General features: G+C 43.1%; 1 protein-coding gene across 9 annotated transcripts in view; it reads right to left on the reverse strand.

Annotated features, from left to right (window-relative positions):
- Nucleotides 1–26,334, reverse strand: part of clip1a (CAP-GLY domain containing linker protein 1a) — a 51,032-nt gene extending 24,698 nt beyond the window's left edge. For 5 of the 9 annotated variants that reach the window (XM_013136791.4, XM_013136790.4, XM_013136789.4 and 2 more), the window contains exons 1-14: nucleotides 26,164–26,334; nucleotides 19,931–20,157; nucleotides 18,084–18,604; nucleotides 16,366–16,490; nucleotides 15,990–16,206; nucleotides 10,781–10,978; nucleotides 9,434–9,525; nucleotides 9,080–9,140; nucleotides 6,817–6,921; nucleotides 4,776–5,675; nucleotides 4,107–4,223; nucleotides 2,952–3,009; nucleotides 2,672–2,755; nucleotides 2,226–2,382 (exon numbers count right to left, since the gene is read on the reverse strand). In XM_013136791.4, coding sequence (XP_012992245.3) covers nucleotides 2,226–2,382; nucleotides 2,672–2,755; nucleotides 2,952–3,009; nucleotides 4,107–4,223; nucleotides 4,776–5,675; nucleotides 6,817–6,921; nucleotides 9,080–9,140; nucleotides 9,434–9,525; nucleotides 10,781–10,978; nucleotides 15,990–16,206; nucleotides 16,366–16,490; nucleotides 18,084–18,604; nucleotides 19,931–20,018 — 2,723 coding nt within the window. In that variant the 5' untranslated portion in view covers nucleotides 20,019–20,157; nucleotides 26,164–26,334. Of the gene's footprint in view, nucleotides 1–2,225; nucleotides 2,383–2,671; nucleotides 2,756–2,951; nucleotides 3,010–4,106; nucleotides 4,224–4,775; nucleotides 5,676–6,816; nucleotides 6,922–9,079; nucleotides 9,141–9,433; nucleotides 9,526–10,780; nucleotides 10,979–15,989; nucleotides 16,207–16,365; nucleotides 16,491–18,083; nucleotides 18,605–19,930; nucleotides 20,207–26,163 lie in introns of all 9 variants that reach the window. The other 4 variants (XM_013136787.4, XM_013136795.4, XM_013136792.4 and 1 more) reach the window with 4 other exon arrangements.
- Nucleotides 26,335–26,595: the final 261 nt, after the last annotated feature.

Here is a 26,595-nt window from a genome sequence, read left to right on the forward strand (position 1 = left end):
GAAACATTTTAATTTTAACAGAGGACCGTGACCCATATTCACTTAGAAGACAAGTAAAGGCGAACGCAATTCCATCAAGTTACCCAGTTCATCCTGTGGCTACGAGAGATTCTAAGTAATAATACCAATTGCTTTTTTATAATACACAAAGTACACATTGCCGCCGGATATTCTGGGCAAGGGGTGGGGATTAACGGGATCACCATCTCCCCAATTTAGCCGCTGTTCAAGCTCCTATACGGTCAATTTCTTCACCTGTGTTTTAATATTAGAACAATTAAGGCTCTATCCCCCCAAAAAATATTCTTCCTGCTCGTATTCAGAGTCAGACATAATATATATATATATGTATTGTCCTTTATCTCTCAAGCAAACAAAGTTTGACTGTCTGAGGTGAATATCAAAGACGAAATAGGTAACTTGCTTTCTAGCTAGTAAATACTAACCTTCATTAACTGTGATGTATACACTTACTCTTCTCGAAAGTATGTGTGGATTGATTCAATTGTGAATTCTCCAAAATGTTATGAATTTGTACAATGCAAATAACACTAATTACTGACGGAGACAGTGCTAAACAATAGATATTTTTAAAAATTACTATGTGCCTGAAAGAACAACTCTGGGTATGAGGACTGTCACTATTCCTTTAAAATGCTATTCCTGTTACAAGGTAAAATCTAAAAAATTTGGCATGTCTACAAACAAGAAACCAGGCAAGCCTAGTTCAGCCGGCCCTCAATAGAAAGAGTTGCCCCTCAAGATTCAAACCCGGGTCGCCCAAGTGAAAGGCTGTCGCTAACCACTACACCATAGCGCTGTACATTTGATGGGTGTCAGTATAGCCTTGTGTCTACCCTGAACAAATCCTTTTTGCCACTGGCCGTATTAACAGCTAATTGGCCATTCGTGAATGACAGTTGAACTAACGTTTCTTACTAAGTTTACCTCCACCACAAATAGCGTCTATAAACTGTATGGCGCTTTGCCATGGGCCGTTTGAACAGCTTATTAGCCAGTAATAGGCTTTACCAGTATCTACTAATTTACCGGAATAGTCACAGGAATTGAGCAATTGCTAGCAAGTCTTACAAAGCTATTTCTTTTCATGGCATGGCATAACAACATACTTTTTTCTTTCATTCGTGAATGACAGTTGTTTTATCAATCAATAAATGTGAAGGTAACTAACTTTTTCATCAAGTGAAAAGACGAGAGAATCGTTGAATCTACCAGAAATAGTTGCAATACCATATAACCGTAAACAGTTTTATTGCAGTTTTAAAAATGTATAAATTTCATTGCTCTCAATAGATTCGAACTTAGGTCTTCCACGTAAGAGGCTGTGTCTTTAACCACTACATCACAGGACTACACGTTTCACCGGTCTCTAGACACCATTGAGCATTGTATTAAACTAACTAAAGTTTTTTATTAAGTTTACCTCCACCATAGCGCTTTAACGTCTTATTAGCCAGTAATAGGCTTACTAGTGTCTACTAACTTCCTAGGAATAATCATAAGAATTTAGCAATTGCTAGAGAGACTGAAGATGAACTTTTCCATGCCAGAAACCGTCGCAATATAACCGTATACAGATTCGGTTTTAGCCAACGAATTTTCGTCAATACGGAATAATTCAATGCATACTTTGCTTTCACCTGCGAGGAGATACGAACTCGGGACCTATAGCGCACAAGTCTGCTTCTCTAACCACTACGCTATTTAACAAGGTGTAGTCAGTCACTCACTCACTGAGATACATTCACTCTTCTTAGGCTCTGCTTATGCGGTCTGGCAAAAATGTTGATGGCTAAAAACAAATGTATATTAAAAAATAAAATAAAAATAAGTATGGGAGGTAGATTTACGGTGGCTAGCAAATCAAACATTTTTGAGGCCCGGATACAAGAATGACCAAATGTACACTGATGGACACAAGGGGGCAAGTGCATAATGTTTTTGATACCAGATACAGCATCTTGTATGGTTGCATGCATAGTCATAAATTCTGCAAACATTGTTAGTAGTTGTATAACCTAAACATCACAAATTACAGCGAAATCCTATAATGTCCGAAGCCTGCTGGTTCTGTTCTACCTTTTCATTAATTGCATTATGGTGTCCAAAGTCTAAATAATTTCTAGGGTTTGCAATGTTAAAAACCGGGTGGAACTGGCTTTGAGGTCAAGAGTACGATTTAATTCCATTTCATTCAATTATACCTTTCTTTCTTTGTGAGATCTTCATTCATTTTGGTGAGCTGTGCTGAACTGTCGCCTGAGGATTTCATCATATCGGAGATGTCACTTTGCAGCTTGGCCTTGTCACTTGTAAGCTGCTCAAGCTTCTCCTCTCCAGCCTTCAACTTCCTCTCCATCCCTAAGAGAGTTAAAATCATAGCTAATGAGCCTCAGTCCACATACACAGCACACACAGTGCTGAAATGCCACAGAAATAACATACATTTAAAAAGTTGTGGGCTGATTGGTGATTATTTGCTGAAAAGTTAGTTTTGATTCAGTCCTAACCAGGTCTACAAAAGGAGAAACTACAATTACAAAACCCTCCGGACTTGCAGGTTCCTGCCATAGGTTACATTACTAAATGGACGTAGGCAGAATGTTCACGTGCAGCTGTGTACTACAGGTTAAGAATAGCGGCTACTGACCTGCCAGCTGGCTTCTAAGAGCCTCTGATTCAGAGGAGATCAATGTGCACTGCTCTTCTTTTTGGCCTAGCTTCTGAAGCAACTCTGAAAGACAGAATTTAGACTGTTCCAGCATGTATCTCTCAACTTGTCAGCTCAATGCAGCACAAATAAACATACTAATCAACTGTATAATGTTTGGCCCTGTTGACCAATATAATCTATATTTTGCATCGCATTGTTAGTTGTCAACATTGTCTCAAAGCTTTTTTTACCAGAGAAACTTGCTAAATATATTTACCTTGTATGGTTTGTGTGGACTTAGTATGATCATCTGCCCTTTCTGACAGCTGATTTTTCTGAGGAAATAAAATTTTTATTAATACATTTGTAAATAACTATAACTGAGAACTTTTCCAGAACAAACCTAAAAGGATGTGACAATATAAAGTTAATTAATAAATGGGTTATCTTTCAAGGTATAATAAATGTCAAGCAAGATCCTTTTTTGTTTTCCTGGGAATTAAAAACAGTATTTCAATGCTATACTGTTCCTTACCTGAGCTTACCTCAAGGCCTCCAGTCCTAGTCATCCAAGGCCACCCTTTCCCATTCTAACCCTTGTCCTCATCACACCATATTAAAGGGATAGTATGTCACAACATTTTTTAAATTTAATTGGCGAAGTTGATCCACTGATTCTCCCAAAATACAACTTGGGAGTGGCAGAGGTATCGTCCCAATCGCAGAGCGGGCAGAATTTAATTAACTCAAGATCCACAAGCAGGCAAACGAGCAAGGAGAAGTTGACATCACACAAAGGAACTCCAAAAGTTCAAAGTTAATTTATCAATCGCACCAAATAACAGCGTCATCCTGCACAATGAAATTCTTGGGACATGGCACACGACATCTACGTAGTACAAATTAAGAAATATGTAAAGCAAAAATATTGCAATAAAAACCTAAGTGATCAGCCATTTTAAAAAGCTAGGTGAAGCAACCCATCTTCACATAGCTTGTTGAGGTTAAAGTTCACTCACTTCGATGACATCACTGCCAAAGAACAGATACTTTGTATGATGGCTATAGGAAATAGTTCACTAGTGCCAGTTTGAATTCAGCCAATTCCACCGGCGGTTTCATCAGTGTACAGTTTTTTTAAAACAATGCTACTAATGCTGACAGCTTACTGACTGTAATTTGAAGTGTTTTGGAGTAGTTTTCCGCTTGCAATGCAGTTTTGCAATAGCGGTACGTTTCCATTCATGACTTTGGACAATGCTAATAACGCTAATTACAGACTGACAGAGCGGAATAACGGATTGTTTGAAAAAATGACAATGATCCTTCTGGAACATCTATTGCTAAGTGAAATTTCTGAAAAATATGAATGTTGGGCAAACTATCCCTTTAACCCTTGTCCTCACCAGATCACATTAAACCTAGTACTCACCACATCACCCAGCTCTTGCTCCAGGGAACCCTTGTCCTGTTTCACAGAGGTCAGACTCTTCTGCAGGGAGAGAAGCTCCTGCTGCTTGCCCTCCAGCTCAGAGATTAACTCACTGACCTTCATCCACAGGCCAGGTGGTGACATAGAAAACATTTTCAAGTAAAAAAAATTTTTTTATAGTAGAACGGGACAATGAATATGAAAAAAGCTAAAAATGTAATAATCATATGAAAATCAAAGTAATGATTTTGAAATTAGGGATACAACTTTTTTTTTTATGCTTATACAGATTAATTTTGAAAGTGAAGCTTGAATTAGAACATACATGATTCGTTGTATTTAGGTTGTTGTAAAATCCTAAACACTGGAGTAGAATATTTTAGCAAACATTGTAATGCAAATATGTTTCAGTGACAGGCAGCATAGGGGTTAGAAGATCTGAAGAGGAAACAAAAGGCCAACGACACAAAAGGCCAAGAGACCGAAATATGTTAAATCATCGGTTTTCCCTGAGCAAGGTAGTTAATCCTGTTTGCTGCCACTTTATTGTTGTGACAAGGTGTTGACAGTCAACTCAGCTGGTTAGAAAAGTAGCGAACTACTGGAAAACAATGACAAATAAACAGAAACTGAAGACTTACAATGACAGAAGGGTGTGATTAGACATACCTTGCTGCCCTGTGAGCAGGCTTGTCTTTCAGCCTCCTTCAGCTGGGTCCTAAGGCTCTCTAGCACTTCGTTACCTTGGCCTGACTGGATACGCAGGGCCTCCATAGCTTCTGCCTGCTCCCGGACCTCCTTGGCCCTTTCCTGGGACTGCTGGACAAGCTTAGCCTCCTGCTCCTTTACCTTCTGCTCAACAGAGTATAGTTTGCCCAGCACATCCTCCATTTCCACAAGGTGCTGCTCCTCAGCACTCTCCACACTGGATCGCAGGCTTTCCTCCAGGCGCTCCTTCTCCTCCAACAAAACCAACAGCTGTTTGTTCAGCTCCCCTGTCTCCTGTGCCCGAGCTGCAGACTCTGCCTTAAACCTGGCCTCAGTTTCCTCCAGTGCCTGCATGTGCACCGCCTTCAGCCTCTCCAGGGCACTCTTGGTCTCCACCAGCTCTGTCGCCTGGGAGCTAGCCCCTTGGCTAAAGGACACCTTCAGCTCCTCCATGGCCTGTTGGTGCGAGGCGATGGCAGACTCCAGCTTGGAGCGCCAAAGCTCTATAACTTCTGCATTCTCCTTCTCGTTCTGGCTAAGGCGAAGCTTCAACTGCTCGTTGTCCGTGGAGATTTTGGTGGACGAGACGTGAAGCTGAGCCAGTGCCTCATTGTGGGCCTTCTCCTCCGCCGCCATCTTCTCCTTCATCTCAGTCAGCTCAGCCCGGTACTGGTCTTCCTGAGAGGCCAGCTGAGCCCGCAGAGAGCTCACCTCCTCCAGGAGAGGGGAGGTAATGGAGTCGGAGCCCTGAGACCCGTGCTGGGTCTCCAGACGCAGACGCAAATCCGCCACCTCCCTGGTCCTCAGCACCAGGTCCCTCTCTAGCTCCATGATGCGGGACTTCTCAGACACCGTGGCCACCTATAGGATGATACAACCCCGGCTCAAATATCATCTGGATTTTAACTTTGAAGAATTGTGATTCTGAAGGTAATGGCAGGACAAGTATATTACCCTTGGATTTAGATCTCTATTGGAAGGGGTTAATACTTTTCGAAGATGGCCCTATGCAGATAGCAATCATTATTAAAGTAGTAGTTAAAATCTGTAGTGATTAAAACAGTGGAGATTCAAATCTGTGCCAATGCGGCATCGGTGCCAGCATAGGCAGAGTCCAATTTGAAGTAAAAAAACATGGTAAAAAATGACTCCAACAACATTATTGGAGGGATCAGGCAATACAGTTCAGTCCAATCTAGTTAAAAAAGAGGATGCCCTCAATGGCAATGCCCACAGAAGAACGTGTTATTTCCCAGATAGGAGCTCTTCACATCTTTAAATGGGCTGTAACCACATCTTTCCTCTCACAACTGAGCATGGAACAACTTTGCAAGTGTTGCCGTGTTTACTGGTTTTCATTCAGAACATTTATCAGGGGTTTATTCAGACCAAACAAAGCAGACAGACTGTATCCTCGAATAATAAAACCTGATAACAGAGAAAGGAAAACCAGTAAAAGCTACTGTCTGTACAATGACAACTGAGTACTTCCGCATTGCCCCATTCAGAGAAGCACATACACAATGCAAGATCCCTGACAGGCAAAACAAATTGGAACTGGTAGAACTGGCAGCACGGAGTAAAAAACAAAGGAATGGCTGGTACTAGAAAATCACCACTCCAAGATGAAGAATCCTAATGAACTGGGAGTGAAGCCCTGAAATATGCTCATTATATAAAAATAGGGTTGTTTCATAGGTAAACTATTATTATAGTTTACCTATTATTATTATTATTATTATTATAGTTTACCAGTTCATCTTTGACAAAATGATGAGGGGGTACACAAGGCAAAATATGCTGTATATATTTTCAACTGGTTAACTGACACTAATGTACCTTATCGGAACAATGGCACGTGGAAACCAGTGCTTCAGGTAGAGCCTCTGAAGATTCTCAGAGTCGGCTTTGAACCCTTCCCAAGACATTCATCACCACACCCGCCCCCATGCCCACGTCACCCAGACTTTCAACCATCACACTGCAGAGCAAGATCCATTACCCTAGTGTCTTCTAAATCTCTCTGGAGTTTCTCAGCTTTGGTCTTTTCAAAGAGCAGACTCTGTTCAAGCTCCTTAATGTGGGCATGCTCCAGTTTGGTCTGCGTCTGTTAGTAAAGAAGGGGAGAGGAAGAGAACACAACCAGTGCCACCATCACATGCCAGCCCAACACAGACGGAGGGGGAGGGAAGGTTGAGTGTTGGTGATTGAGTGGAGAACAGTGTGAAGGCAGTTAGAGTGGGGTTGGAGGAGAAGGGTACTTCATGCAGACCCCATGCCTAGCACAGGTGGTGTTTAAACAGGTGATTTAACATGGAAGCAAAGGAGAGGGCTGATGCGTTATGCTTGTTGGTTGTGATTTGAGGAATCCATGCAGAATGACCTCATGAACCACAGAGACATACTAGAAAGGAATGCAAAGTTATGTGAACAACTGCGTGAGTAAGCCAGCAAATGAGGGAAAATGGATGTGAGCACCTTAAAGAGAGAAAGCAGTGCTGGCATGTCTTAGCTCAACCGCATCTCCTGCTTTACTCAATGAGATGCTTCCATGACAATTCACATGAACTCAAAAGGGAAATTAAACAACTATGTAAATGGTTCAAAGCCAGGAAGTCAGGTTATAACAACACTGTTCCTCATTCTGTGATAAACCTTTATGCCCATTTGTTTCTGGAGTATAAACATCCCTTTATATAGTACAGTGGATTATTAAATACTAAAACCCATATGCAAATAAACAGACAAATCAGTATACACTGCAGAATATAGGGAAAACCATACAGAAGAACAAGCACATTTATAAAGCATGCACTATTCTCTGATACTCGCCTCAAGGCCGATTCATTACATTTAATGGTAAAAGTTAAACTGCCCCTAATAAATGTATAATAAACTTAGGCCCTAAATTAAGTGCTAGTATGTGGTTTCCCACAGATTATAATGAGGAGGTTGGAACCCATGCCTGTGATAAGGCTATGAGATGGTGAAGGGGGACATCTCCAGTGTTTTCATGCTTAGCACTGGGCCAACATGAAGGATAGGAGGAGGAGAAAAAGAAGCAGTAACATCACATCACCGATTGAAGCAGGTACAGAACAACATTAGTACACGGTCAACTGCTTTATATCAACAGAAAGCCTTGGCCATGTTGGTTTGAGGTTTTACTCATAAGCGGCATGCATGTGATTATTGTGTTGCAGTCAGTAGCACACAGATCATTAGTATGCAATAAAGGGACGATAAGAAGACTAACTGCTAACCCTGTGGCTTGTCATTTTTAAAGATAACATTTGAAGCGGAATGCCGTCGGTGTAATTTGGATGGTCCCCTGATTGTAGCACTGTGGGATAGATAATGACACAAATCCTTGGATCAGACGTTTAAACGTTAAAGAGCCGCCCTGATTACACTTTCTTACAAATCCATTAACAAATATAGGGAGATAAATACAGTAGTTAGCAATTATCCAAAGCATCCACCACTCCCCAGTACAACTAGACAGATGTGTTTGTGAACGGCAATGAGGTTAAATTAAAGGTTTTCAAATTCTTTCATTTTGTTAACTAACTTAATAGGCACTACACATGAAATTGGCCGAGAACCTTTACGTTGCAAATCCTGAAAATATCCATAATATTTTTCCAGTAATAATGGAATGATTCTGACATCAGGGAATGGATGACCCTGCGGTCTCGTGTGTGCCATCAGTTCCATAGACAGAATGACATTTTAATGCATGAATATTATACTGGGAACATGAGATGTATAAACTCCCTTCACTTAAACCAATGGGACTGCCAGCACTGGGCAGGATGGATCACCAGTTTATGTAGATAGTCTGGAGAGAACATTTAATGTCAGACTAAAGACAAGAAACACAAGCACACCCCTGGCAAAGCCCGAGGGAAAACTAAATTAAATGCACACAGTGTAGCCAAATGGGAGCTTTAATAAGATATATTAATTAGCTCATAACTAACGGCACATTCTCTAGCAATCGAACCCCAGGGATCGGAGGGGAGTTGTTGCTGACTTCAAAGCTGTACGTCAGGCTGCATTCTCATCAATACACTTTTACCTCAAGATTTACCTCATTTTGTCAAGAGTGGGAGTTTCAACTGTAGTCCCCATGAGTTGCAGTGCTGGCGTATTTCTACTATATCTCAGCATCAATTAATTAGTTCAAGTCATTAAGGGGCAGATTTGAACTTGAGACAGGAAAATGTAAATTAAAAATGTTAAGTGTGTAGAAGAGTGTTTACCTCCAGGTCTCCTTTGGTAATGCAAGCTTCTTCCACACGGAATTGAAGGTCCTCCACCTTCCTATCACACAGGGCAAAGATCACATTATAGCTCTGGAACTTTGAAAGCAGGAAGACTGAGCAAGTTTTATCAACCAAGAGTATGAGAGTTTAAATATGGACCTAAAATCAAAATCTAGGGTCCAAATTCAACAATTGAACTACATTGTGGATGTGCATAAATCTTCTGTTCAGTTTCTCTCCTGTGATTGTCTGGATAACCTTTTAAGACATTTCCACCCTCAGAACAGTATCCATAGTTAGACTTCCTGCCCCCAGGTTAACCTGCAAACCCAGGTTTGTCAGAAGCCTCACCTCTTCTCCTCTTCCAGCAGATTGAGCAACTCAACCTTCTCCTTGTCGGCAGCCTCCACCAGGGTACGTAATTGATCCATCTTGGCCTCCATCTTGACAACATGTGTATGAAAATGTTTTGATTAAGCAGGCAAGGAATATAGGTTTAAAGAACAAAACATAAAAAAAAAAAAAAAAAAGACTGCTTTGCATCCGGCTGCAAAAACAATATTTAATTGTTTTGAATAGAAAAACTCAAGACTCAACTAGGGCAAACTCCTCCAAACAGATGTAATGCCTGCTCTTCCAACTCATCTAAATAGATCACCCTACTCACCCACAGTCATAGCTTCACGGAGCTCACAAGAACCTGAGATGGTGACAACAAGCATTACAGCTTCAATGCAACATTTAAGGCCGGGATCGCCAACACCCTTGCCACATCACTCTCAGAACTCTTCTGTAATCCTTGCCCAGGGAGCCAACAAACTCATACTGCAGACCCACAAAAACCCAAGGCAGTAGCAGATGCCAAAAACAGCCATAGCATCATTAGGAGATAAGACCACAGCAAATCAGAAAGCAGAGACTAGCATTAACCGTCAGATGAAACTGGACAGGCATGCACTTTTTAAATTGTAAGTAATTTAGTGGATACCCTTACCCAAAGGAACTCGCAGTAATTTGTGCATCTTCATACCTTTGCGCACTGCATCACTTAATGATACAGATCAGATCCGGTGAAAGGCTGCTGAGATGATATCTGTTCTATCAGAGCCAGAATGTAATATCTCCAGACTACCCAGCGACAGCAGACAGATTGACGCTTACCAAAAGGACACAGGCATGGGCTCCACTGCCAGACAGACTGACCCACAATCAAACTGAATAGTTTGTTTCTGACCAGGTAAAGATGCTGGATTATGTGGTCCTTTGGGGGGGGGGGGGCCCACACACACGATTAGATTGGACTACTTTTCTGTAGTGCCCATTCTGTTGAAACCGTGCCTGTTTTTACGTTTTGACCTGACTTTTCAAACTGCTTTAGTAAGCTAATGGGTCAGGTTTAGGGATAGAGTGGAGTCAAGATTAGGCTTTAATAGGCTAATGGGTCAGGTTTAAGGATAGAGTGGAGACAAGATTAGGAATAAAGGTTACGGGTAGGATTTAGGATGATTAACATTTGTGTTTAAACCTGGGCTGCCCAAACACTTCCCCGGAGATTCATCCGGTAAGCATACCAGATTCTTTCTACTCATTTGCAACTCTTCAAGCCCTTCACCATCTGAATCAGGTATTCCATGACAGGGTTTGAGGACAGTACATTTCTACAAACATGTTAGAGGAGGTAAGTGAGGGTGTAGAGACCTGCTCCTGGTCCTCCCTCAACAGGGTTAGTTCCTGCTCCACCTCTCCCACATGGGTGGTTGCCTTGGCCACTTCCGCTCTCTCCATGTCCCGCTCAGCCATAAGCTGTTCGATGTGCTGCTGCTTCTCCTTGAGAACCTCCTGAACCGCTGTGGTGCCAGAGATCTTCCTTGAGTACCGTGATGACGTTTCTGTCAGCTGCCGAAGGGGGGTGGGGGGTTACACGTTTTTTAGGGTGCATAAGATCTTCAGCATTGAATCTAAAGACTTCTTGCAGTGCACTCAGACGGCATACATTTGTGCCATGTGGAATTTGGAACCCACCTTATCATTCCTGATGCAGTTAAAAGGGCAGTATTGTTATTCAGTTTGGAATAAGATATTATTCAAAGCAGCCTGTTTTGCATTGATAAGAGATTTGCATAATTCCCTTTCAAGAGAATGCAATACATATGTATGTGGGTTTGAACCTGTAAATGATATGTCTGCAGGTGTATACAGAAATCTAAACAATATAAGAGTGGCTTCTCACACTTGTATGGAGCTAGTCTCTAATGGACACACATTTGGTGTTTGCCCTTTAGGGTTTTAGTTTTGCTGAACCACATCTTTAGCAGATCTTATAAATAAACTTTGTGGTATTGGAGACTTCCTTATTATTCTTGGGGGAGATTTTAACATTATCTGGGACTGGATTTTGCATCACATTAGACTAACAGGAAAAAAAAACACCCAAATCAGTAACGTTCATTCCTAGGATAAACAGATTTGGATAATGTTAAACCCATCAGATCAGAATTATACACTTTATTCTCATTGACATAAGGTTTACTCTAGGAACAATTTCTTTCATGTTTCTAATATACCTTTCATCCTGTACAATGTGGAATTTTCTTGTCACTGAAAACGCCAATGTTTCATTACATACAACTAATTACACAGGTGGAGATTCAATCCTTCTCAGTTGAAAACAGAATCCGATGTACCTGTGGAGCCCTCTGCTGGTGTAGCCTGGGAAGCCATGAAGGCAGTCTTGAGAGGCTGCACTATTCAATGTGGCGGGTGTAAGAAATCTTTTGTATGACCAACTCATTTTAAACAGAGTATGTCACAGAATGATTTGAGAGCTTTCACTCTAACAATTCAATACTCTCAGAGAAGGCTGAATTTCACTTATTCAGGGCCAGAGAGCTATTCTGAAGGCATGCAAAATGCTATCAAGATATATTCAGCAAAAGGTGTCCACAATTACAGCTGCAGATACTGCTGAGGTATTTAGCGTAATACCACCAGGAAAGACCCCAGGAAAGGTAGGCTTTACAGCAGACTATATTAAATATTATTTGGCAAATGTTTACACCTATGCAGTCAATACATAGAGACGTTTACATAAAAACCCAGACAAGGGGGTAGATAGGAAATAATCTGCAAATACTGGATGACGTTCCATCTTATTTCAGAACTTGCTGAATCGGTAACTGTCAGGCTAAGAGGTAAAGTGGTCAACACCAGTGTACTGATCCAAATCACTATTCAAAGCAGGACAACTACAGTGGCCTGTAAAACAGATACTTAGGTATAATTGTTCCCCAAACACGTGCACGTGGCACCAGGACACCCTAGGCCGCAGGTCGATGATCGACTTTGTTGTCGTTTCATCTGACCTGCGGTCATATGTCTTGGACACTCGGGTGAAGAGAGGGGCGGAGCTGTCAACTGATCACCACCTGGTTGTGAGTTGAATCCGATGGCGGGGGAGGAAGCTGGACAGACTCGGCAGGCCCAAGCGTACTGTAAGGGTCTGCTGGGAACGTCTGGCCGAGTCTCCTGTCAGAGATCTTTAACTCCCACCTCCGGCAGAGCTTCGACTGGATCCCGAGGGAGGCTGGAGATATTGAGTCCGAGTGGACCATGTTCTCCACCGCCATTGTCGAAGCGGCCGCTCGGAGCTGTGGCCGTAAGGTCTCCGGTGCCTGTCGAGGCGGCAATCCCAGAACCCGGTGGTGGACACCGGAAGTAAGGGATGCCGTCAAGCTGAAGGAGTCCTATCAGGCCTGGTTGGCTTGTGGGACTCCTGAGGCAGCTGACGGGTACCGACAGGCCAAGCGGGCTGCAGCCCGGGTGGTTGTGGAGGCAAAAACTCGGGCCTGGGAGGAGTTCGGTGAGGCCATGGAGAAGGACTATCGGCTGGCCTCGAAGAGATTCTGGCAAACCATCCGGCGCCTCAGGAGAGGGAAACAGTGCCCTACCAACGCTGTTTACAGTAGAGGTGGGCAGCTGTTGACCTCAACTGGGGATGTCGTCGGGCGGTGGAAGGAGTACTTCGAGGATCTCCTCAATCCCGCCGTCACGTCTTCCATTGAGGAAGCAGAGGAGGAGGGCTCAGGGGTGGACTCGTCCATCATCCGGGCTGAAGTCACAGAGGTGGTTAAGAAACTCCTCGGTGGCAAGGCACCGGGGGTGGATGAGATCCGCCCTGAGTACCTCAAGTCTCTGGATGTTGTGGGGCTGTCTTGGCTGACACGCCTGTGCAACATCGCGTGGCGGTCGGGGACAGTGCCTCTGGGATGGCAGACCGGGGTGGTGGTCCCTCTTTTTAAGAAAGGGGACTGGAGGGTGTGTTCCAACTATAGGGGGATCACACTTCTCAGCCTCCCCGGGAAAGTCTATGCCAGGGTTCTGGAGAGGAGAATACGGCCGATAGTAGAACCTCGGATTCAGGAGGAACAGTGTGGTTTTCGTCCAGGCCGTGGAACACTGGACCAGCTCTATACCCTCTACAGGGTGATGGAGGGTTCATGGGAGTTTGCCCAACTAATCCACATGTGTTTTGTGGATTTGGAGAAGGCATTCGACTGTGTCCCTCGCGGCATCCTGTGGAGAGTGCTTCGGGAATATGGGGTCCCGGGTCCCTTGCTAAGGGCTGTCAGGTCCCTGTACGACCGAAGCAGGAGCTTGGTCCGCATTGCCCGCAGTAAGTCAGACTTGTTCCCTGTGCATGTTGGACTCCGGCAGGGCTGCCCTTTGTCACCGGTTCTGTTCGTAATTTTTATGGACAGAATTTCTAGGCGCAGCCAGGGGCCGGAGGGTGTCAGGTTTGGGGACCACACGATTTAGTCTCTGCTCTTTGCGGATGATGTTTTCGTGTTGGCCCCTTCAAGCCAGGACCTTCAGCATGCACTTGGACGGTTTGCAGCCGAGTGTGAAGCGGTGGGGATGAAAATCAGTACCTCCAAATCCAAGGCCATGGTCCTCAGTCGGAAAAGGGTGGCTTGCCCACTTCAGGTTGGTGGAGAGTACCTGCCTCAAGTGGAGGAGTTTAAGTATCTAGGGGTCCTGTTCACAAGTGAGGGAAGGAAGGAACGGGAGATTGACAGACGGATCGGTGCAGCTTCTGCAGTAATGCGGTCGATGTATTGGTCTGTCGTGGTGAAGAAAGAGCTGAGCCGCAAGGCGAAGCTCTCGATTTACCGGTCAATCTACGTTCCTACTCTCACCTATGGTCATGAGCTTTGGGTCATGACCGAAAGGACAGGCGGCCGAAATGAGCTTTCTCCGCAGGGTGGCTGGGCGATCCCTTAGAGATAGGGTGAGAAGCTCGGTCATCCGGAAGGAGCTCAGAGTAGAGCCGCTGCTCCTCCACATTGAGAGGGGTCAGCTGAGGTGGCTTGGGCAACTGTTTCGGATGCCTCCGGAACGCCTTCCTGGGAAGGTGTTCCAGCCCCGTCCCACCGGGAGGAGACCCCGGGGAAGACCTAGGACACGCTGGAGGGACTATGTCTCCCGGCTGGCCTGGGAACGCCTCGGTGTCCCCCCGGAAGAGCTGGAGGAAGTGTCTGGGGAGAGGGAAGTCTGGGCATCCCTGCTTAGACTGCTGCCCCCGTGACCTGGCCCCGGATAAGCGGAAGAAGATGTGTCATGTCTATTACAATCACTCCCTATTAATATTCCTATGCAATTCATCAAATGGTTTGACCAAATTTGCAATGATTTTTAATGGAGTAGGAAACCCTAGGGAAGCACCAGTCGTCTGTAAAAAAGGCAGGTTTTGGCCTACTATAGTATTTATTGAGAGAGGTTTTGGGTTCACTTAGAAATCCCCTGTATGCTCAGACTCACTCTACAAAACAGAGTATTTGTTGTAGCCATGAAGCATCATTGTATATTTCCATGACTTTTCACAGAGCCAATAAAGTAATTGATCCTGGAAGGTGTTCTGGGGGAAGGACTTAAACATATTGTTCAGTGAAAGAAATTGGACAGTCAGAATTCTAAGAACCTTACAAGAGATATTAGCTACACACATCCAATAAAATACATTTAACCGCTTTTATTAGACCCCACCCAGACTTCATAGACCGGGTCTGAAAGAAATTTCTGATCATCTGGAGATGTCAGGGGTCAGAGGGTACTCTTATCCATGCAAGAATGGCCATGCTATTCAAGGTTTTCGGCCTGGGGTCCATGAGCATAAGATGAGCCGGAAATGATGAATGTAATGTTCTCATTCAGCCCTAGACTAGATTGTGGACTGATCTGATTAATTTGATAAGCAGAATAAATATTTAATATCGATAATATATAATATAAAATATATCTATCGGCAGCAGTGCTTGAAGGGAGGGTGTGTAATAGTCTATGACAACATGTAAACACCTGGGTTTTACTTAGATATCTATGGTGTCTACCTAGTTTGTTATGACACACATTTCTTTTAATAACCCCTCTCAATTTGTTTGTGCTATTGTTCATTAATATGGCAGTTCTATATTTTCTAGTTCCGTGTTTGTTAGTTCGGTCTATATTGTTGCAATGAAACTATGTAAATAATATTATGAATCATGAAAGGGAAGAGGGGGGGGGAAAAAGGTAGAAGGCACTAATTGAAAGGTAGAACAGCTAGTTGGTGGGGTTTGAATGAACTCCGACTGATACATGCTACATTTAGATCAGTTCAAGTTAATGCAGATCAAAGCACTTGTATCGCATAACAATATTAGGTCATTTCAATTTTTTTTTTTACCTAATTCAAAAACACTCCAATCCACACATGCACGTACATTGACAGAGTGAATGCAGGCATGGACAGGCTAATAGGGAGCTTTACTCAGGACAGCAAAATACCCAGTTTAAGAGCATATCATGTTGCCCTCCAGTTGTGTGTGTGTGTGTGCGCGCGCGCGCGTGTGTGTGTGTGTATATATCTCACCAGGCCCGTTCGACTAGGCTTAGCACTGACAGAGGACGCCACAGAACTCATTGAGCTGATTGAGGAGGCACTGGGACTGCGCTTCAGGCCAGTGGGCGTGGCCCCAGCCTTCCGCACCGTGGTCTTTGCCTTGGCTGGTGTAGTGGAGGGGAAGCCGATACGTGTGACCTTGTGAACGGGGGCAAACAGGCCATACTTGGGTTGGCACTGAAAGTACCTGGGGGGGGGGGGGGGGAAACAAAAATTGTTAAAAAAAAAAAGACAGAATCGACATTCACACCTATTAGGCTTGGCCGCGCGTAATTCTGTTTAATAGAAATGCATTGCCTGTGGGGTGATCTTGTTGAACTGTGATAATCCTCTCTGATCTGATTACCTGGTTCCTGCCACTGCACCATCATTCTTTCCAAGTGGCTCATCCAATTCAACACCACACCACTCTCCCTTGGCAAAGTCGGTTTCACCAAGAAAGCGAACTACACCAGCCTTTGTGCCACCAACCTGAAGGGGGAAAAAAAACTAATAAAATGTAGCCTAATAAAAAGTTATAATTCTTTCAGAGTGCTTTTAATTAACTAAATAATACCAAAGCCATCTTAACATGGGAACATAGTAATGGTACAGAATAATAACTATAAATTATCATATAATTATTACTATATTAGATGTGATTTAAATCTATAAAAGATAAAGCACTAAAATACATTGACCAGATAAGTATTGACGCAGATGTTTAAACATGATTGACAGGGGAAGTCATTTAAAAATAATGCCAATCCCTATTATTTCACTCAGAGTATCACACACGTCACCCATGAACACACGTTGGCTCGCCTAGAAAAAGGGGCGAATAAGTTTGCAGTACATTTGTAGAATGCAACTCTACCGGTGTAAAACTCCTTCAAAATTAAATCCCACTTGGTAAAGCAACAAAATATGTCAAGCGAGTGGATACTAATTTAGTCTTCTGAATTTCCACATACTAGTTAATTTTAGTTTGACTCTATATATGGTCTTATTGTGAACATTTCCTGTCACATTTCCTCAGAGTGTGGGTGACAAACGTCCTCTTAACACAATGTGTTAGCCTGAGTTGTGACAACGTTGTGACAAACCTGCCTACAACAGGACCAGTGAATTTATCCCCAAATTACAGTGAGGGGAGTTCAATAGGTAAAATAATCCACGGATCCACAGTTGGAGTATTGAAGAAATTTGTTGAATAATGGGTCACATAAGTTACAAGTACACACCATGCCAACAACCTATTGGGACGAGGTATCTGACCATAGAACCCAGTTCCAAGCAAACTCCAGGGGCTGACAATGTTGTCTTGACAATAGGAACTTTCTTCAGACAAGACATCCAAATAGCTTGTTAGCATGGTGGTGACATCTAACTCCAGTTCTGGAGATTTGGTGACCTGAAGATTCAACTTCTGCTTTTGTGCCATTTTTTATTATTACCAAAGGGGGTAATAACTGTAGGGAACCATTTTGAAATTATTGGGTTTAGCTGTAGTTTACCTGCAGTGTAAAATTAATATAATGGTCTTTGTCCAGCCTAAACACAGACACTGAGCTCACTCAAATGGGCTGGTTGAGGAGTGTTAGGACAAACATTCTCATTGGTCAGGGAGAAGTTGGGAGGGATGTGGATGGAGGCGGAGTTTAACAGACATTCCTGAGAGATTACCACTGTCAGGGAGGAGGGGTCAGTCTTGTGACTCTGAGACCAGCCTGTATTTTCGGCGAGGTCACAACACAACGGAAATGAGTGGGGATGGGGCTGGGTCAAGCAAGAGCATAACCCTCTAACCATAACCCTCTAAGGGGTAGGAGGCTTGGTGACACTTAATGAGACGTAGTCAGGGAAACATGACAAAACGTGCATAGATGAACTACAGAAAGAAGCTTTCACAACAATCAACAGAACAAAAATCAACTTTGGCATTTTAGCTGCCGGAACCAAAATAGTCCGGTAGTCCAATCTGCAGCACACGTTAAATCTGTCCCACGGCCACTTCAGCAACAACTTGCATTTATCAAAATAAAACAAATTTATTTAAAAATATTTACAATCACAAAGTCTTACCAAAACACGGTCTCCACTCTTCAGCTCCCTCTCTGCCTTCTTGACCGAGCCTGTGTCCGAGAGGTTGGAGACAGACTCGCTGTTTGTGCGTGCCAGGTTGGAGGCTGGCGTGGCAGGCGTCGTGGCCGGGGCCTTTTTGACGGACGGGGTGTGAGAGGCCACGCTGGCGGTGGAGGGGGTGGGCGACCCAGCCCGGGACTGAGGCGCGGTCTGAGTTCCGTTGGCCTCACCCTCGGTGTAAGACAGCTTGGAGGGGCGGGTGAATATACCCTTCAGGGGCTCACATTGGAAGTAGCGCACCCCTGCCACAGAACCATCGTTTTTCCCAATGGGCTCATCCAACACAATGCCAGCCCACTGTCCTGGTGCAAACTGAGCCTCCCCCAAGAACTGCACCACGCCAGGTTTGTTCCCATTCACCCACACCCGTTCGCCCACCTGAAAGTTCTGCCCGACATCTTGTGCCCCTGCGGCACTGTCAACTGGAGCGGATTTGTCAGCTGCTGCTACCTTTTGGCCAGCTGCAGGAAAAAAGGGGGGGGGGGGCATCCACATCATTGCCAGTGTGCCTACTCCACAAAAGGAGCGCCATCATTAGCCAACAGGGCTAATTTTAAATAATTCCCTCACAAAATATGACTCCTACAGAGCACGATCTATGTAATTCAATATATACCCAATTTCTTAACAAATGGTGACATGCTACTGTCAACATGTGATAGAAACATCAGGCAACTGTAGTTATGTACAAAGAAAAATTGTTGATTGGATGTGAATATAGACACGCTTGCACACACTTCAGCAGTTCCTTATGAAGACAAATAACTGACAAAAGTATAGACAACCTAGAGCTAGTAGTTGGTTGCACAACCTTAAGCCAATGAAACTGTAGATATATTTCCCATTAAGTTTTGTGCTGGCCACTCCAGTAAAGCATATTTTCTTAACCTTTCTTGGGTGATTGTGATGTGTTCAATGTCCAGCTCAACAACTTTCAGTGAAAATCCAGTTTTTGGATACCGGGTTGACCACAGAATAATCTTATTTTATGACACCATGCATGTTCAATGCCCCAGTATCAAAGACAGGAAAGCAATCTAAAATCATTGTAATTTATCTGTGTCTCAGGTGAAGCCTGGAGACAGATAAACAACCACCCAGGAATGTTTTTTTTTTTTTTTTATAATAATAATAATAATAATAATAATAATAATAATAATAATAATAATAATACTACAACACCTCTGGACAGTTCTAAAGCGGCCAATAAAGAGTCCTGAACAGTTTCACTCCCAAAATGTTGATGAAAGATATAAAGAGAAGTTGGTGAAGGGCAACTCTCAAACATTGAAGAATATAAGAAGTTGTGCAAACAAGAAGTTGTGCTCTAGTCTTTATTTTATGAAAATAAAATTGTAAACTTCTGTAATGCAAAAAATCCATGACAGTTGAAACAATTCAGAACAGAAAGTACAAGTTTAAAAATGCAATTACAAATGAAATCCATCTAATTTGTATGTGGTCTTTAATAAAAGCACTAGTGGCCTCAATTCACCAAATCTTGCACAAAAATACAGTTAATACAACATATTGAGAGAGATTTTGCTTAAAAACTACAGCCCACAGATTCAAAATGACCAGGCACCAATCAGCATGGTGTCCGCTTCAAATCTACTTAAGCAGCATCAGCAGATCAAGACCGATGAAGCGGCAAAGCCCCTTTCAGAGCTACTGTAAGCTGATTGATGAATCCAAAGCCAGAGTTTTGGTAATACATTTCCCACAGCCCCTGATGAAAAGCAGCCTGGCAATGTTAACTACAGCAGCTGAGGAGAAGGAGCTCTTACCAGAAAGGGTTGTCTTAGTGGCTGACGCTCCTGTCGGCTTGCCTATCTTGCTAGGCGCTTTGAGACCACTGGGCTTGGCTGTGCTCATGTTTCCTTTTGGTGTGCTCTGTAAACTCCAGGGCCTTTCTGTCCGTCAGTGGGCACCAGGTGACCCCAAACCATTGAAGTAGTTGTGCTCAACCTCAGATTTCAACACTCCCCGAGTTGCAGCTCCAAAATAAAAACAACTAAAATAAAACAGATAGGATAAGGGGTGAGGGAGAAAAAAAGAGCAACCTGTGTTAAGAGAGTAGAAATACAAATGAGGAACAAACAGTTTCACAGAGAATGAGTTATTTTTATCAACAATAAAGAAAATAGGACTTTCATTGAAGTCTGTGGTTCCATGACAAGTCCAAAGCGCATGTTGTTTCACTCAATTTATTTTCAGGGACTCACTTTCCAAATAAATGCTCCTATGGATTATTTAATTTATCAGCAATAACTGACAAACCAGTACAGCCCTGGCGGTATCTATGGGTGAAGTTCAAGGTTATATTCTCAGACCCACCCTCTTCTGGGTATGAATCAACCTTGTCAAATGTCCAAGACGTGACACCGATGTACTACTGGCCCCTCACTGAATGTTGTCGACCTGAATGTAATATCCTGAGACTTCAAGTACTAAGCCACCTAGGTTAAGAAAGGCCTCATCATGATGGAGAAACCACACATGGACCCTCTTGCAGTGGTCTATGTACCAGAGAAGGGCACGGTTAGTCGACTAATTAAGTTAGTATTCGAGTACTTGTGTGTATTCGTTTTTTAGTCAAAATAAATAGACCAGACCATGATTTTTCTAACTACCATTAAAATGCCAATCTGGTCCTTTCCATAACAGCGCACACACGCACACCTTTGATCCCCTGCTGATTTTGTATGTTTGCCCACTGACAAAGAAATGATCAGTCTATATTTTTAATGGTAGGTTTATTTGAACAAAGAGAGACAGAATGAAATGTCAAATTGATTTGCATTTTAATGAGTGAAATAAGTATTTGATCCCCTCTCAATCAGGTGTCTTTTATACAGGTAACGAGCTGAGATTAGGAACACACTCATACAGGGAGTGCTCCTAATCTCAGTTTGTTACCTGTATAAAAGACACCTGTCCAGAAGCAATCCACCATGGCCAAGACCAAAGAGCTGTCCAAGGATGTCAGGGACAAGGTTATAGACCTACACAAGGCTGGAATGGGCTACAAGACCATCACCAAGCAGCTTGGTGAAAAGATGACAACAGTTGGTGCGATTATTCACAAATGGAATAAACACAAAAGACCCGTCAATCTCCCTCGGTCTGGGGCTCCATGCAAGATCTCACCTCGTGGAGTTGCAATGATCATGAGAACGGTGAGGAATCAGCCCAGAACTACATGGGAGGATCTTGTCAATGATCTCAAGGCAGCTGGGACCATAGTCACCAAGAAAACAATTGGTAACACACTATGCCGTGAAATCCTGCAGCGCCCGCAAGGTCCTCCTACTCAAGAAAGCACATGTACAGGCCCATTTGAAGCTTGCCAATGAACATCTGAATGATTCAGAGGAGAACTGGGTGAAAGTGTTGTGGTCAGCTGAAACCAAAATCGAGCTCTTTGGCATCAACTCAACTCGCCATGTTTGGAGGAGGAGGAATACTGCCTATGACCAAGAACACCATCCCCACCGTCAAACATGGAGGTTGGAAACACTATGCTTTGGGGGCGTTTTTCTGCTAAGGGGACAGGACAACTTCACCGCAGCAAATGGATGATGGATGGGGAAATTTACTGTCAAAGCTTGGGTGAGAACCTCCTTCCCTATGCCAGGGCATTGAAAATGGGTCGTGGATGGGTATTCCAGTATGACAATGACCCAAAACACACGGCCAAGGCAACAAAGGAGTGGCTCAAGAAGAAGCACATTAAGGTCCTGGAGTGGCCTAGCCAGTCTCCAGACCTTAATCCCATAGAAAATCTGTGGAGGGAGCTGAGGTTTCAAGTCGCCAAGCATCAGCCTCAAAACCTTAATGACTTGGAGAAGACCTGCAAAGAGGAGTGGGACAAAATCCCTCCTGAGATGTGCAAACCTGGTGGACAACTACAAGAAACGTCTGACTTCTGTGGTTTTGCCACCAAGTACTAAGTCATGTTTTGCGGAGGGGTCGAATACTTATTTCACTCATTAAAATGCAAATCAATTTATAACATTTGACATTTTTGTTGTTATTCTGTCTCTCACTGTTCAAATAAACCTACCATAAAAAGTAGAGACTGATTTTGCACAGTATAGATTGTACAAAATCAGCAGGGGATCAAATACATTTTCCCCCTCACTTTGGCATTGATTTTGATAATGACTCATCATGCAAAAAAATAAACAGTCTTTCATTTAAGGATAGTGACCATATGAAGCCATTTATTATCACAGTTGTGTGGCTCCTTTTTAAAGCATAATGATAACAGAAAATCACCCAAATGGCCCTGATCAAAAGTTTACATACTTGAATGTTTGGCCTGGTTACAGACACACAAGGAGACACACACACGTGAATTTCCAGGAGAATTTCCAACACCTGTGGCTTTTTAAATTGCAATTATTGTCTGTGTATAAATAGTCAATGAGTTTGTTAGCGCTCACATGAATGCACTGAGCAGGCAAGATGCTGAGCGATGGGGAGCAGAAAAGAACTGCGTAACAAGGTCATAAAACTTTATAAAGATGGAAAAGGATATATAGAGATATCCAAAGCCTTGCAAATGCCAGTCAGTAGTGTTCAATCACTTATTAAGAAGTGGAACATTCGGGGATCTCTTGATATCAAGCCAAGGTCAGGTAGACCAAGAAAGATTTCAGCCAAAACTACCAGAAGAATTGTTTGGAATACAAAGAAAAACCCACAGGTAACCACAGGAGAAATACAGGCTGCTCTGGAAAAAGATGGTGAGGTTGTTTCAAGAACAAAAATTAGCTGCATGGTCGAGTTGCCAGAAAGAAGCCTTTACTGTGCCAATGCCACAAAAATACCAAGTTACAATATGCCTGACAACACCTTGACACTCCTCACAGCCTCTGGCACACTGTAATTTGGAGTGACGAGACCAAAATAGAGCTTTAATGTCACAACCAAACACGTTATGTTTGGAGAGGGGTCAACAAGGCCTATAGTGAACAGAATACCACCCCCACTGTGAAGCAGTGTGGTGGCTCACTGATGTTTTGGGGGTATGTGAGCTCTAAAGGCACAGGGAATCTTGTGAAAATTGATGGCAAGATGAATGCAGCATGTTATCAGAAAATACTGGCAGACAATTTGCATTCTTCTGCATGAAAGCTGCGCATGGGACACTCTTGGACTTTCCAGCACGACAATGACCCTAAGCACAAGGCAAACCACCTCCAGTGGTTACAGCAGAACAAGGTGAAGGTTCTGGAGTGGCCATCACAGTCCCCTGCCCTAAATATAATTGAGCCACACTGGGGAGACCTCAGACTTGCGGGTCACGCAAGACGACCACAGACTTTGTATGACCTGGAGGCATTTTGCCAAGACGAACGGGCAGCTATGCCACCTGCAAGAATTCAGGGCCTCACAGACAACTATTACAAAATACTGCACACTGTACTTGATGCTAAAGGGCGGCAATACACAGTATTAAGAACTAAGGGTATGCACATTTTTGAACGGGGGTCAGTTAATTTTTTCTTTGTTGCCATGTTTGGTTTTATGAGTGTGCCATTCTGTTATCACCTACAGTTGAATGTGAATCCCATAAGAAATAGAAGACGTGTTTTGCCTGCTCACTCATGTTTTCATTACAAATGGAACATATTACCAATTCTCCAAGGATATGTAAAACTTTTGAGCACAACTGTATACACATTTCTAAGTCGTTTTAAGGACATGCTCCTTCACACGTTTCTTGTTTACATTCGTTAATCAAAGCGGTAGTGGTATGGTGACCCTGTCAGTCAGTATGATGTAATATATACTGCATAGCCTTCCATATGAGCACTTGCTCTTTTCTCACATGAACAGCCAATGAGCAGACTCCTTTTGCTTCATATTGTAATATCGGAGCGAAAAATACATGTTTATATTGTAAACATGTATTTTCGGTAAACCGAATACTATTCGAACAATTACACATACTCAGTGCCGGCTCTAGCCTTTTGGAGGCCCAAAGCAAAGTTTTATTTGGGGCACCCTCGCCCCTATCAATCGGGGGCCCCCTAGCGGTCTGGGCCCTAAGCAACCACTTATGTTGCTTATGCCTGTAGCCTAAGCGGCTGCTTATGTTGCTTATGCCTGGAGCACATACTATTCAGATAATAAAATCATGTTCAATGGACATCCCTACTATGCACTGCACTAAAGACAGCTATTGTAGGTTCAAATGCCAAAATAGGCCACTGCCACTACATCTGTATGGCATTGTCAACAAATTGTTGTTCTTGAACGGCTGGCACATCAGCTTGTCAATGTATTGTATAAAAGGTGTGCTAATATGAAAACAGACCAACTGGTCCCATACATAATCTAATAGTCACAGAAGTACCTGTTTGAATGGAGACAGGCTCCCCTGACACTTAGCATAACGATATGTTGGGTTTCAACAGGTTATGGCCACATCCTACAACCTTGTACTCAGTCCAACTCAACTGTTCTTCGTCAGGCTGCCCTGAGTATAATGTCCAGTGGTCAGCAGAGATTATTCTCTTCCCTCTGCAAGGTAAAAATGCATGAAGGTGCTTCCTGACATCATCAACACGGCAGACTTGACTTCAATACTGGCCGATGACAGGTCTTCCCATTCTGTGTCACAGAGTAGGCACTCCTCTCCATCAATCTCCCACATTCACAAAATAAGGGACTACGCACATAACATGCTGTAATTCCTAAATGGTTCTGCCGATATGGACAAAATACACCCAATGGAAAGCTGATAATAATAATCCCATATTCCTTGTATCATTTCAAAGCCAAAGTACATGAATAGAGACCCCACCCCCAACAAAACCGGTCCCTGTCTAATTTGAGATTGCAGTATCTGTTCAAACACACTACTTGAAACAATATACCCAGCATCAGTTAGCTTGCAAACATCACTGCACAGAACATTTTCTCCTTGCATTGAAGTTGCTGCCTGTGCACTGTATCTATATACACCTGTGAGAATGGGAGAGAGACACAGACAAGTCCTATTTTTCCCCACAGTCATCTTTCCCACTGAAGCAATGCCATTCTAGTATGGTCGATTAATTAGAACATCTGGTTGTCATTTGACAGTAGCTGGGAATGGAAGAACTATCTTCACTTTTAGCAATGTCTGCTGGGTTCACAAACAAGTTTAATTTAACTAGTTATTTGATCAAACAATCCAAATAAAATACGGTGTCGTTTTTTCACTCCTGAAAAAAAACCATCACCCAACGATGGGTTTATCTACCTGGCTAGTTAGTAATTTAGCAAGGTAAACAACTACAATACAGTTCATACAGACGCTGGACTCAGCCAGACCGGTGCTTGCCAACTCAGCTGGCATTCCTCTTGGGGGAAAAAGGTTAGTGTAGTCACTACTCAGGTTAGATTGGAAAATGCATAAAATATATATTTACTCTTCTTGTAGTAGCTAAAATAGTAACAGAGTAAAATCTGAAGAGGACGACTGTGGAGTAGGCTAGCAAAGCATTCGTATGCTTTTAATACTACTGCAGCTTTCCGGCGCCACGCAAACAGCCCAGTAACATTACCGTAATGTCTGGCGGATAAGTAACGTCAACGTCGATGGCCAGCCACAAACGTCAGCTAGCTAGTGTAGCTAGCAAGGTACCTTACGAACTTACAGGATATGCCCCAAGACCCAAGACAAATTAATGGCAACTGCAATGTCAGCCCTGATAGAAAACTATTGATTATGGTGTCATCTGAACTACGTTTTCAAAATCACTTAGTCAAGACATGCGTAATATGAGATTATTTAGGTAGCAATCAGTTGTTAAATAGTTAGTGTTAGCTAGCCTTGAAGGCCCAGGTATTGGCTTGCTGAATACGGTTGCTGCCTAGTACGGAAGAGTTAGCTATGTAGACAGGCTGTTCATAGCAACTGCCTTCATCTATGTGGAAGGTGGGCTGCTTTAATAGGCTACCAATTTCATATTTATGAAGCTAATGTGATATAGCGTATTCAAGTCTTGGCACCAGTCCTTACCTGAGCCACTTTCGTATGAATCGTTTCTTTTAGAAGAAAAGCTAACTAGAAACGATGATCTGCTAAGCTGTGTTGTCTCCCAACCGAAGCCTTAGGTTCCGAATTCAGTCAGACCGTATTTTTTGCGTTCTGTCAAGGACTCACCGCTATGAGGTGAAATGCCCATCACGTGATCTGTCGAAATTGGAGGGAGGAGCGCCCGCCATCCTGTACTTGAACTGTAATCTGTGCTTCTCCGTCATACTATTAGGATGCAGCATGGTGCATTGTCCAGAGACATACACATTTCATCCATTCAATGTTGCATTCATTTTTTTTTCTTCAAGGCCTACTTTTCATTCAGACTGTAGATAATGCGTTTTTTATCAAAGGTAACTAAAAACAAATACTACTCATTTCTCCACGTGTTAATTACGTCACTTTTGTTTTGAG

This window comes from Esox lucius, chromosome 13 (assembly GCF_011004845.1).
Source record: "Esox lucius isolate fEsoLuc1 chromosome 13, fEsoLuc1.pri, whole genome shotgun sequence".
Lineage (NCBI taxonomy): Eukaryota > Metazoa > Chordata > Actinopteri > Esociformes > Esocidae > Esox > Esox lucius.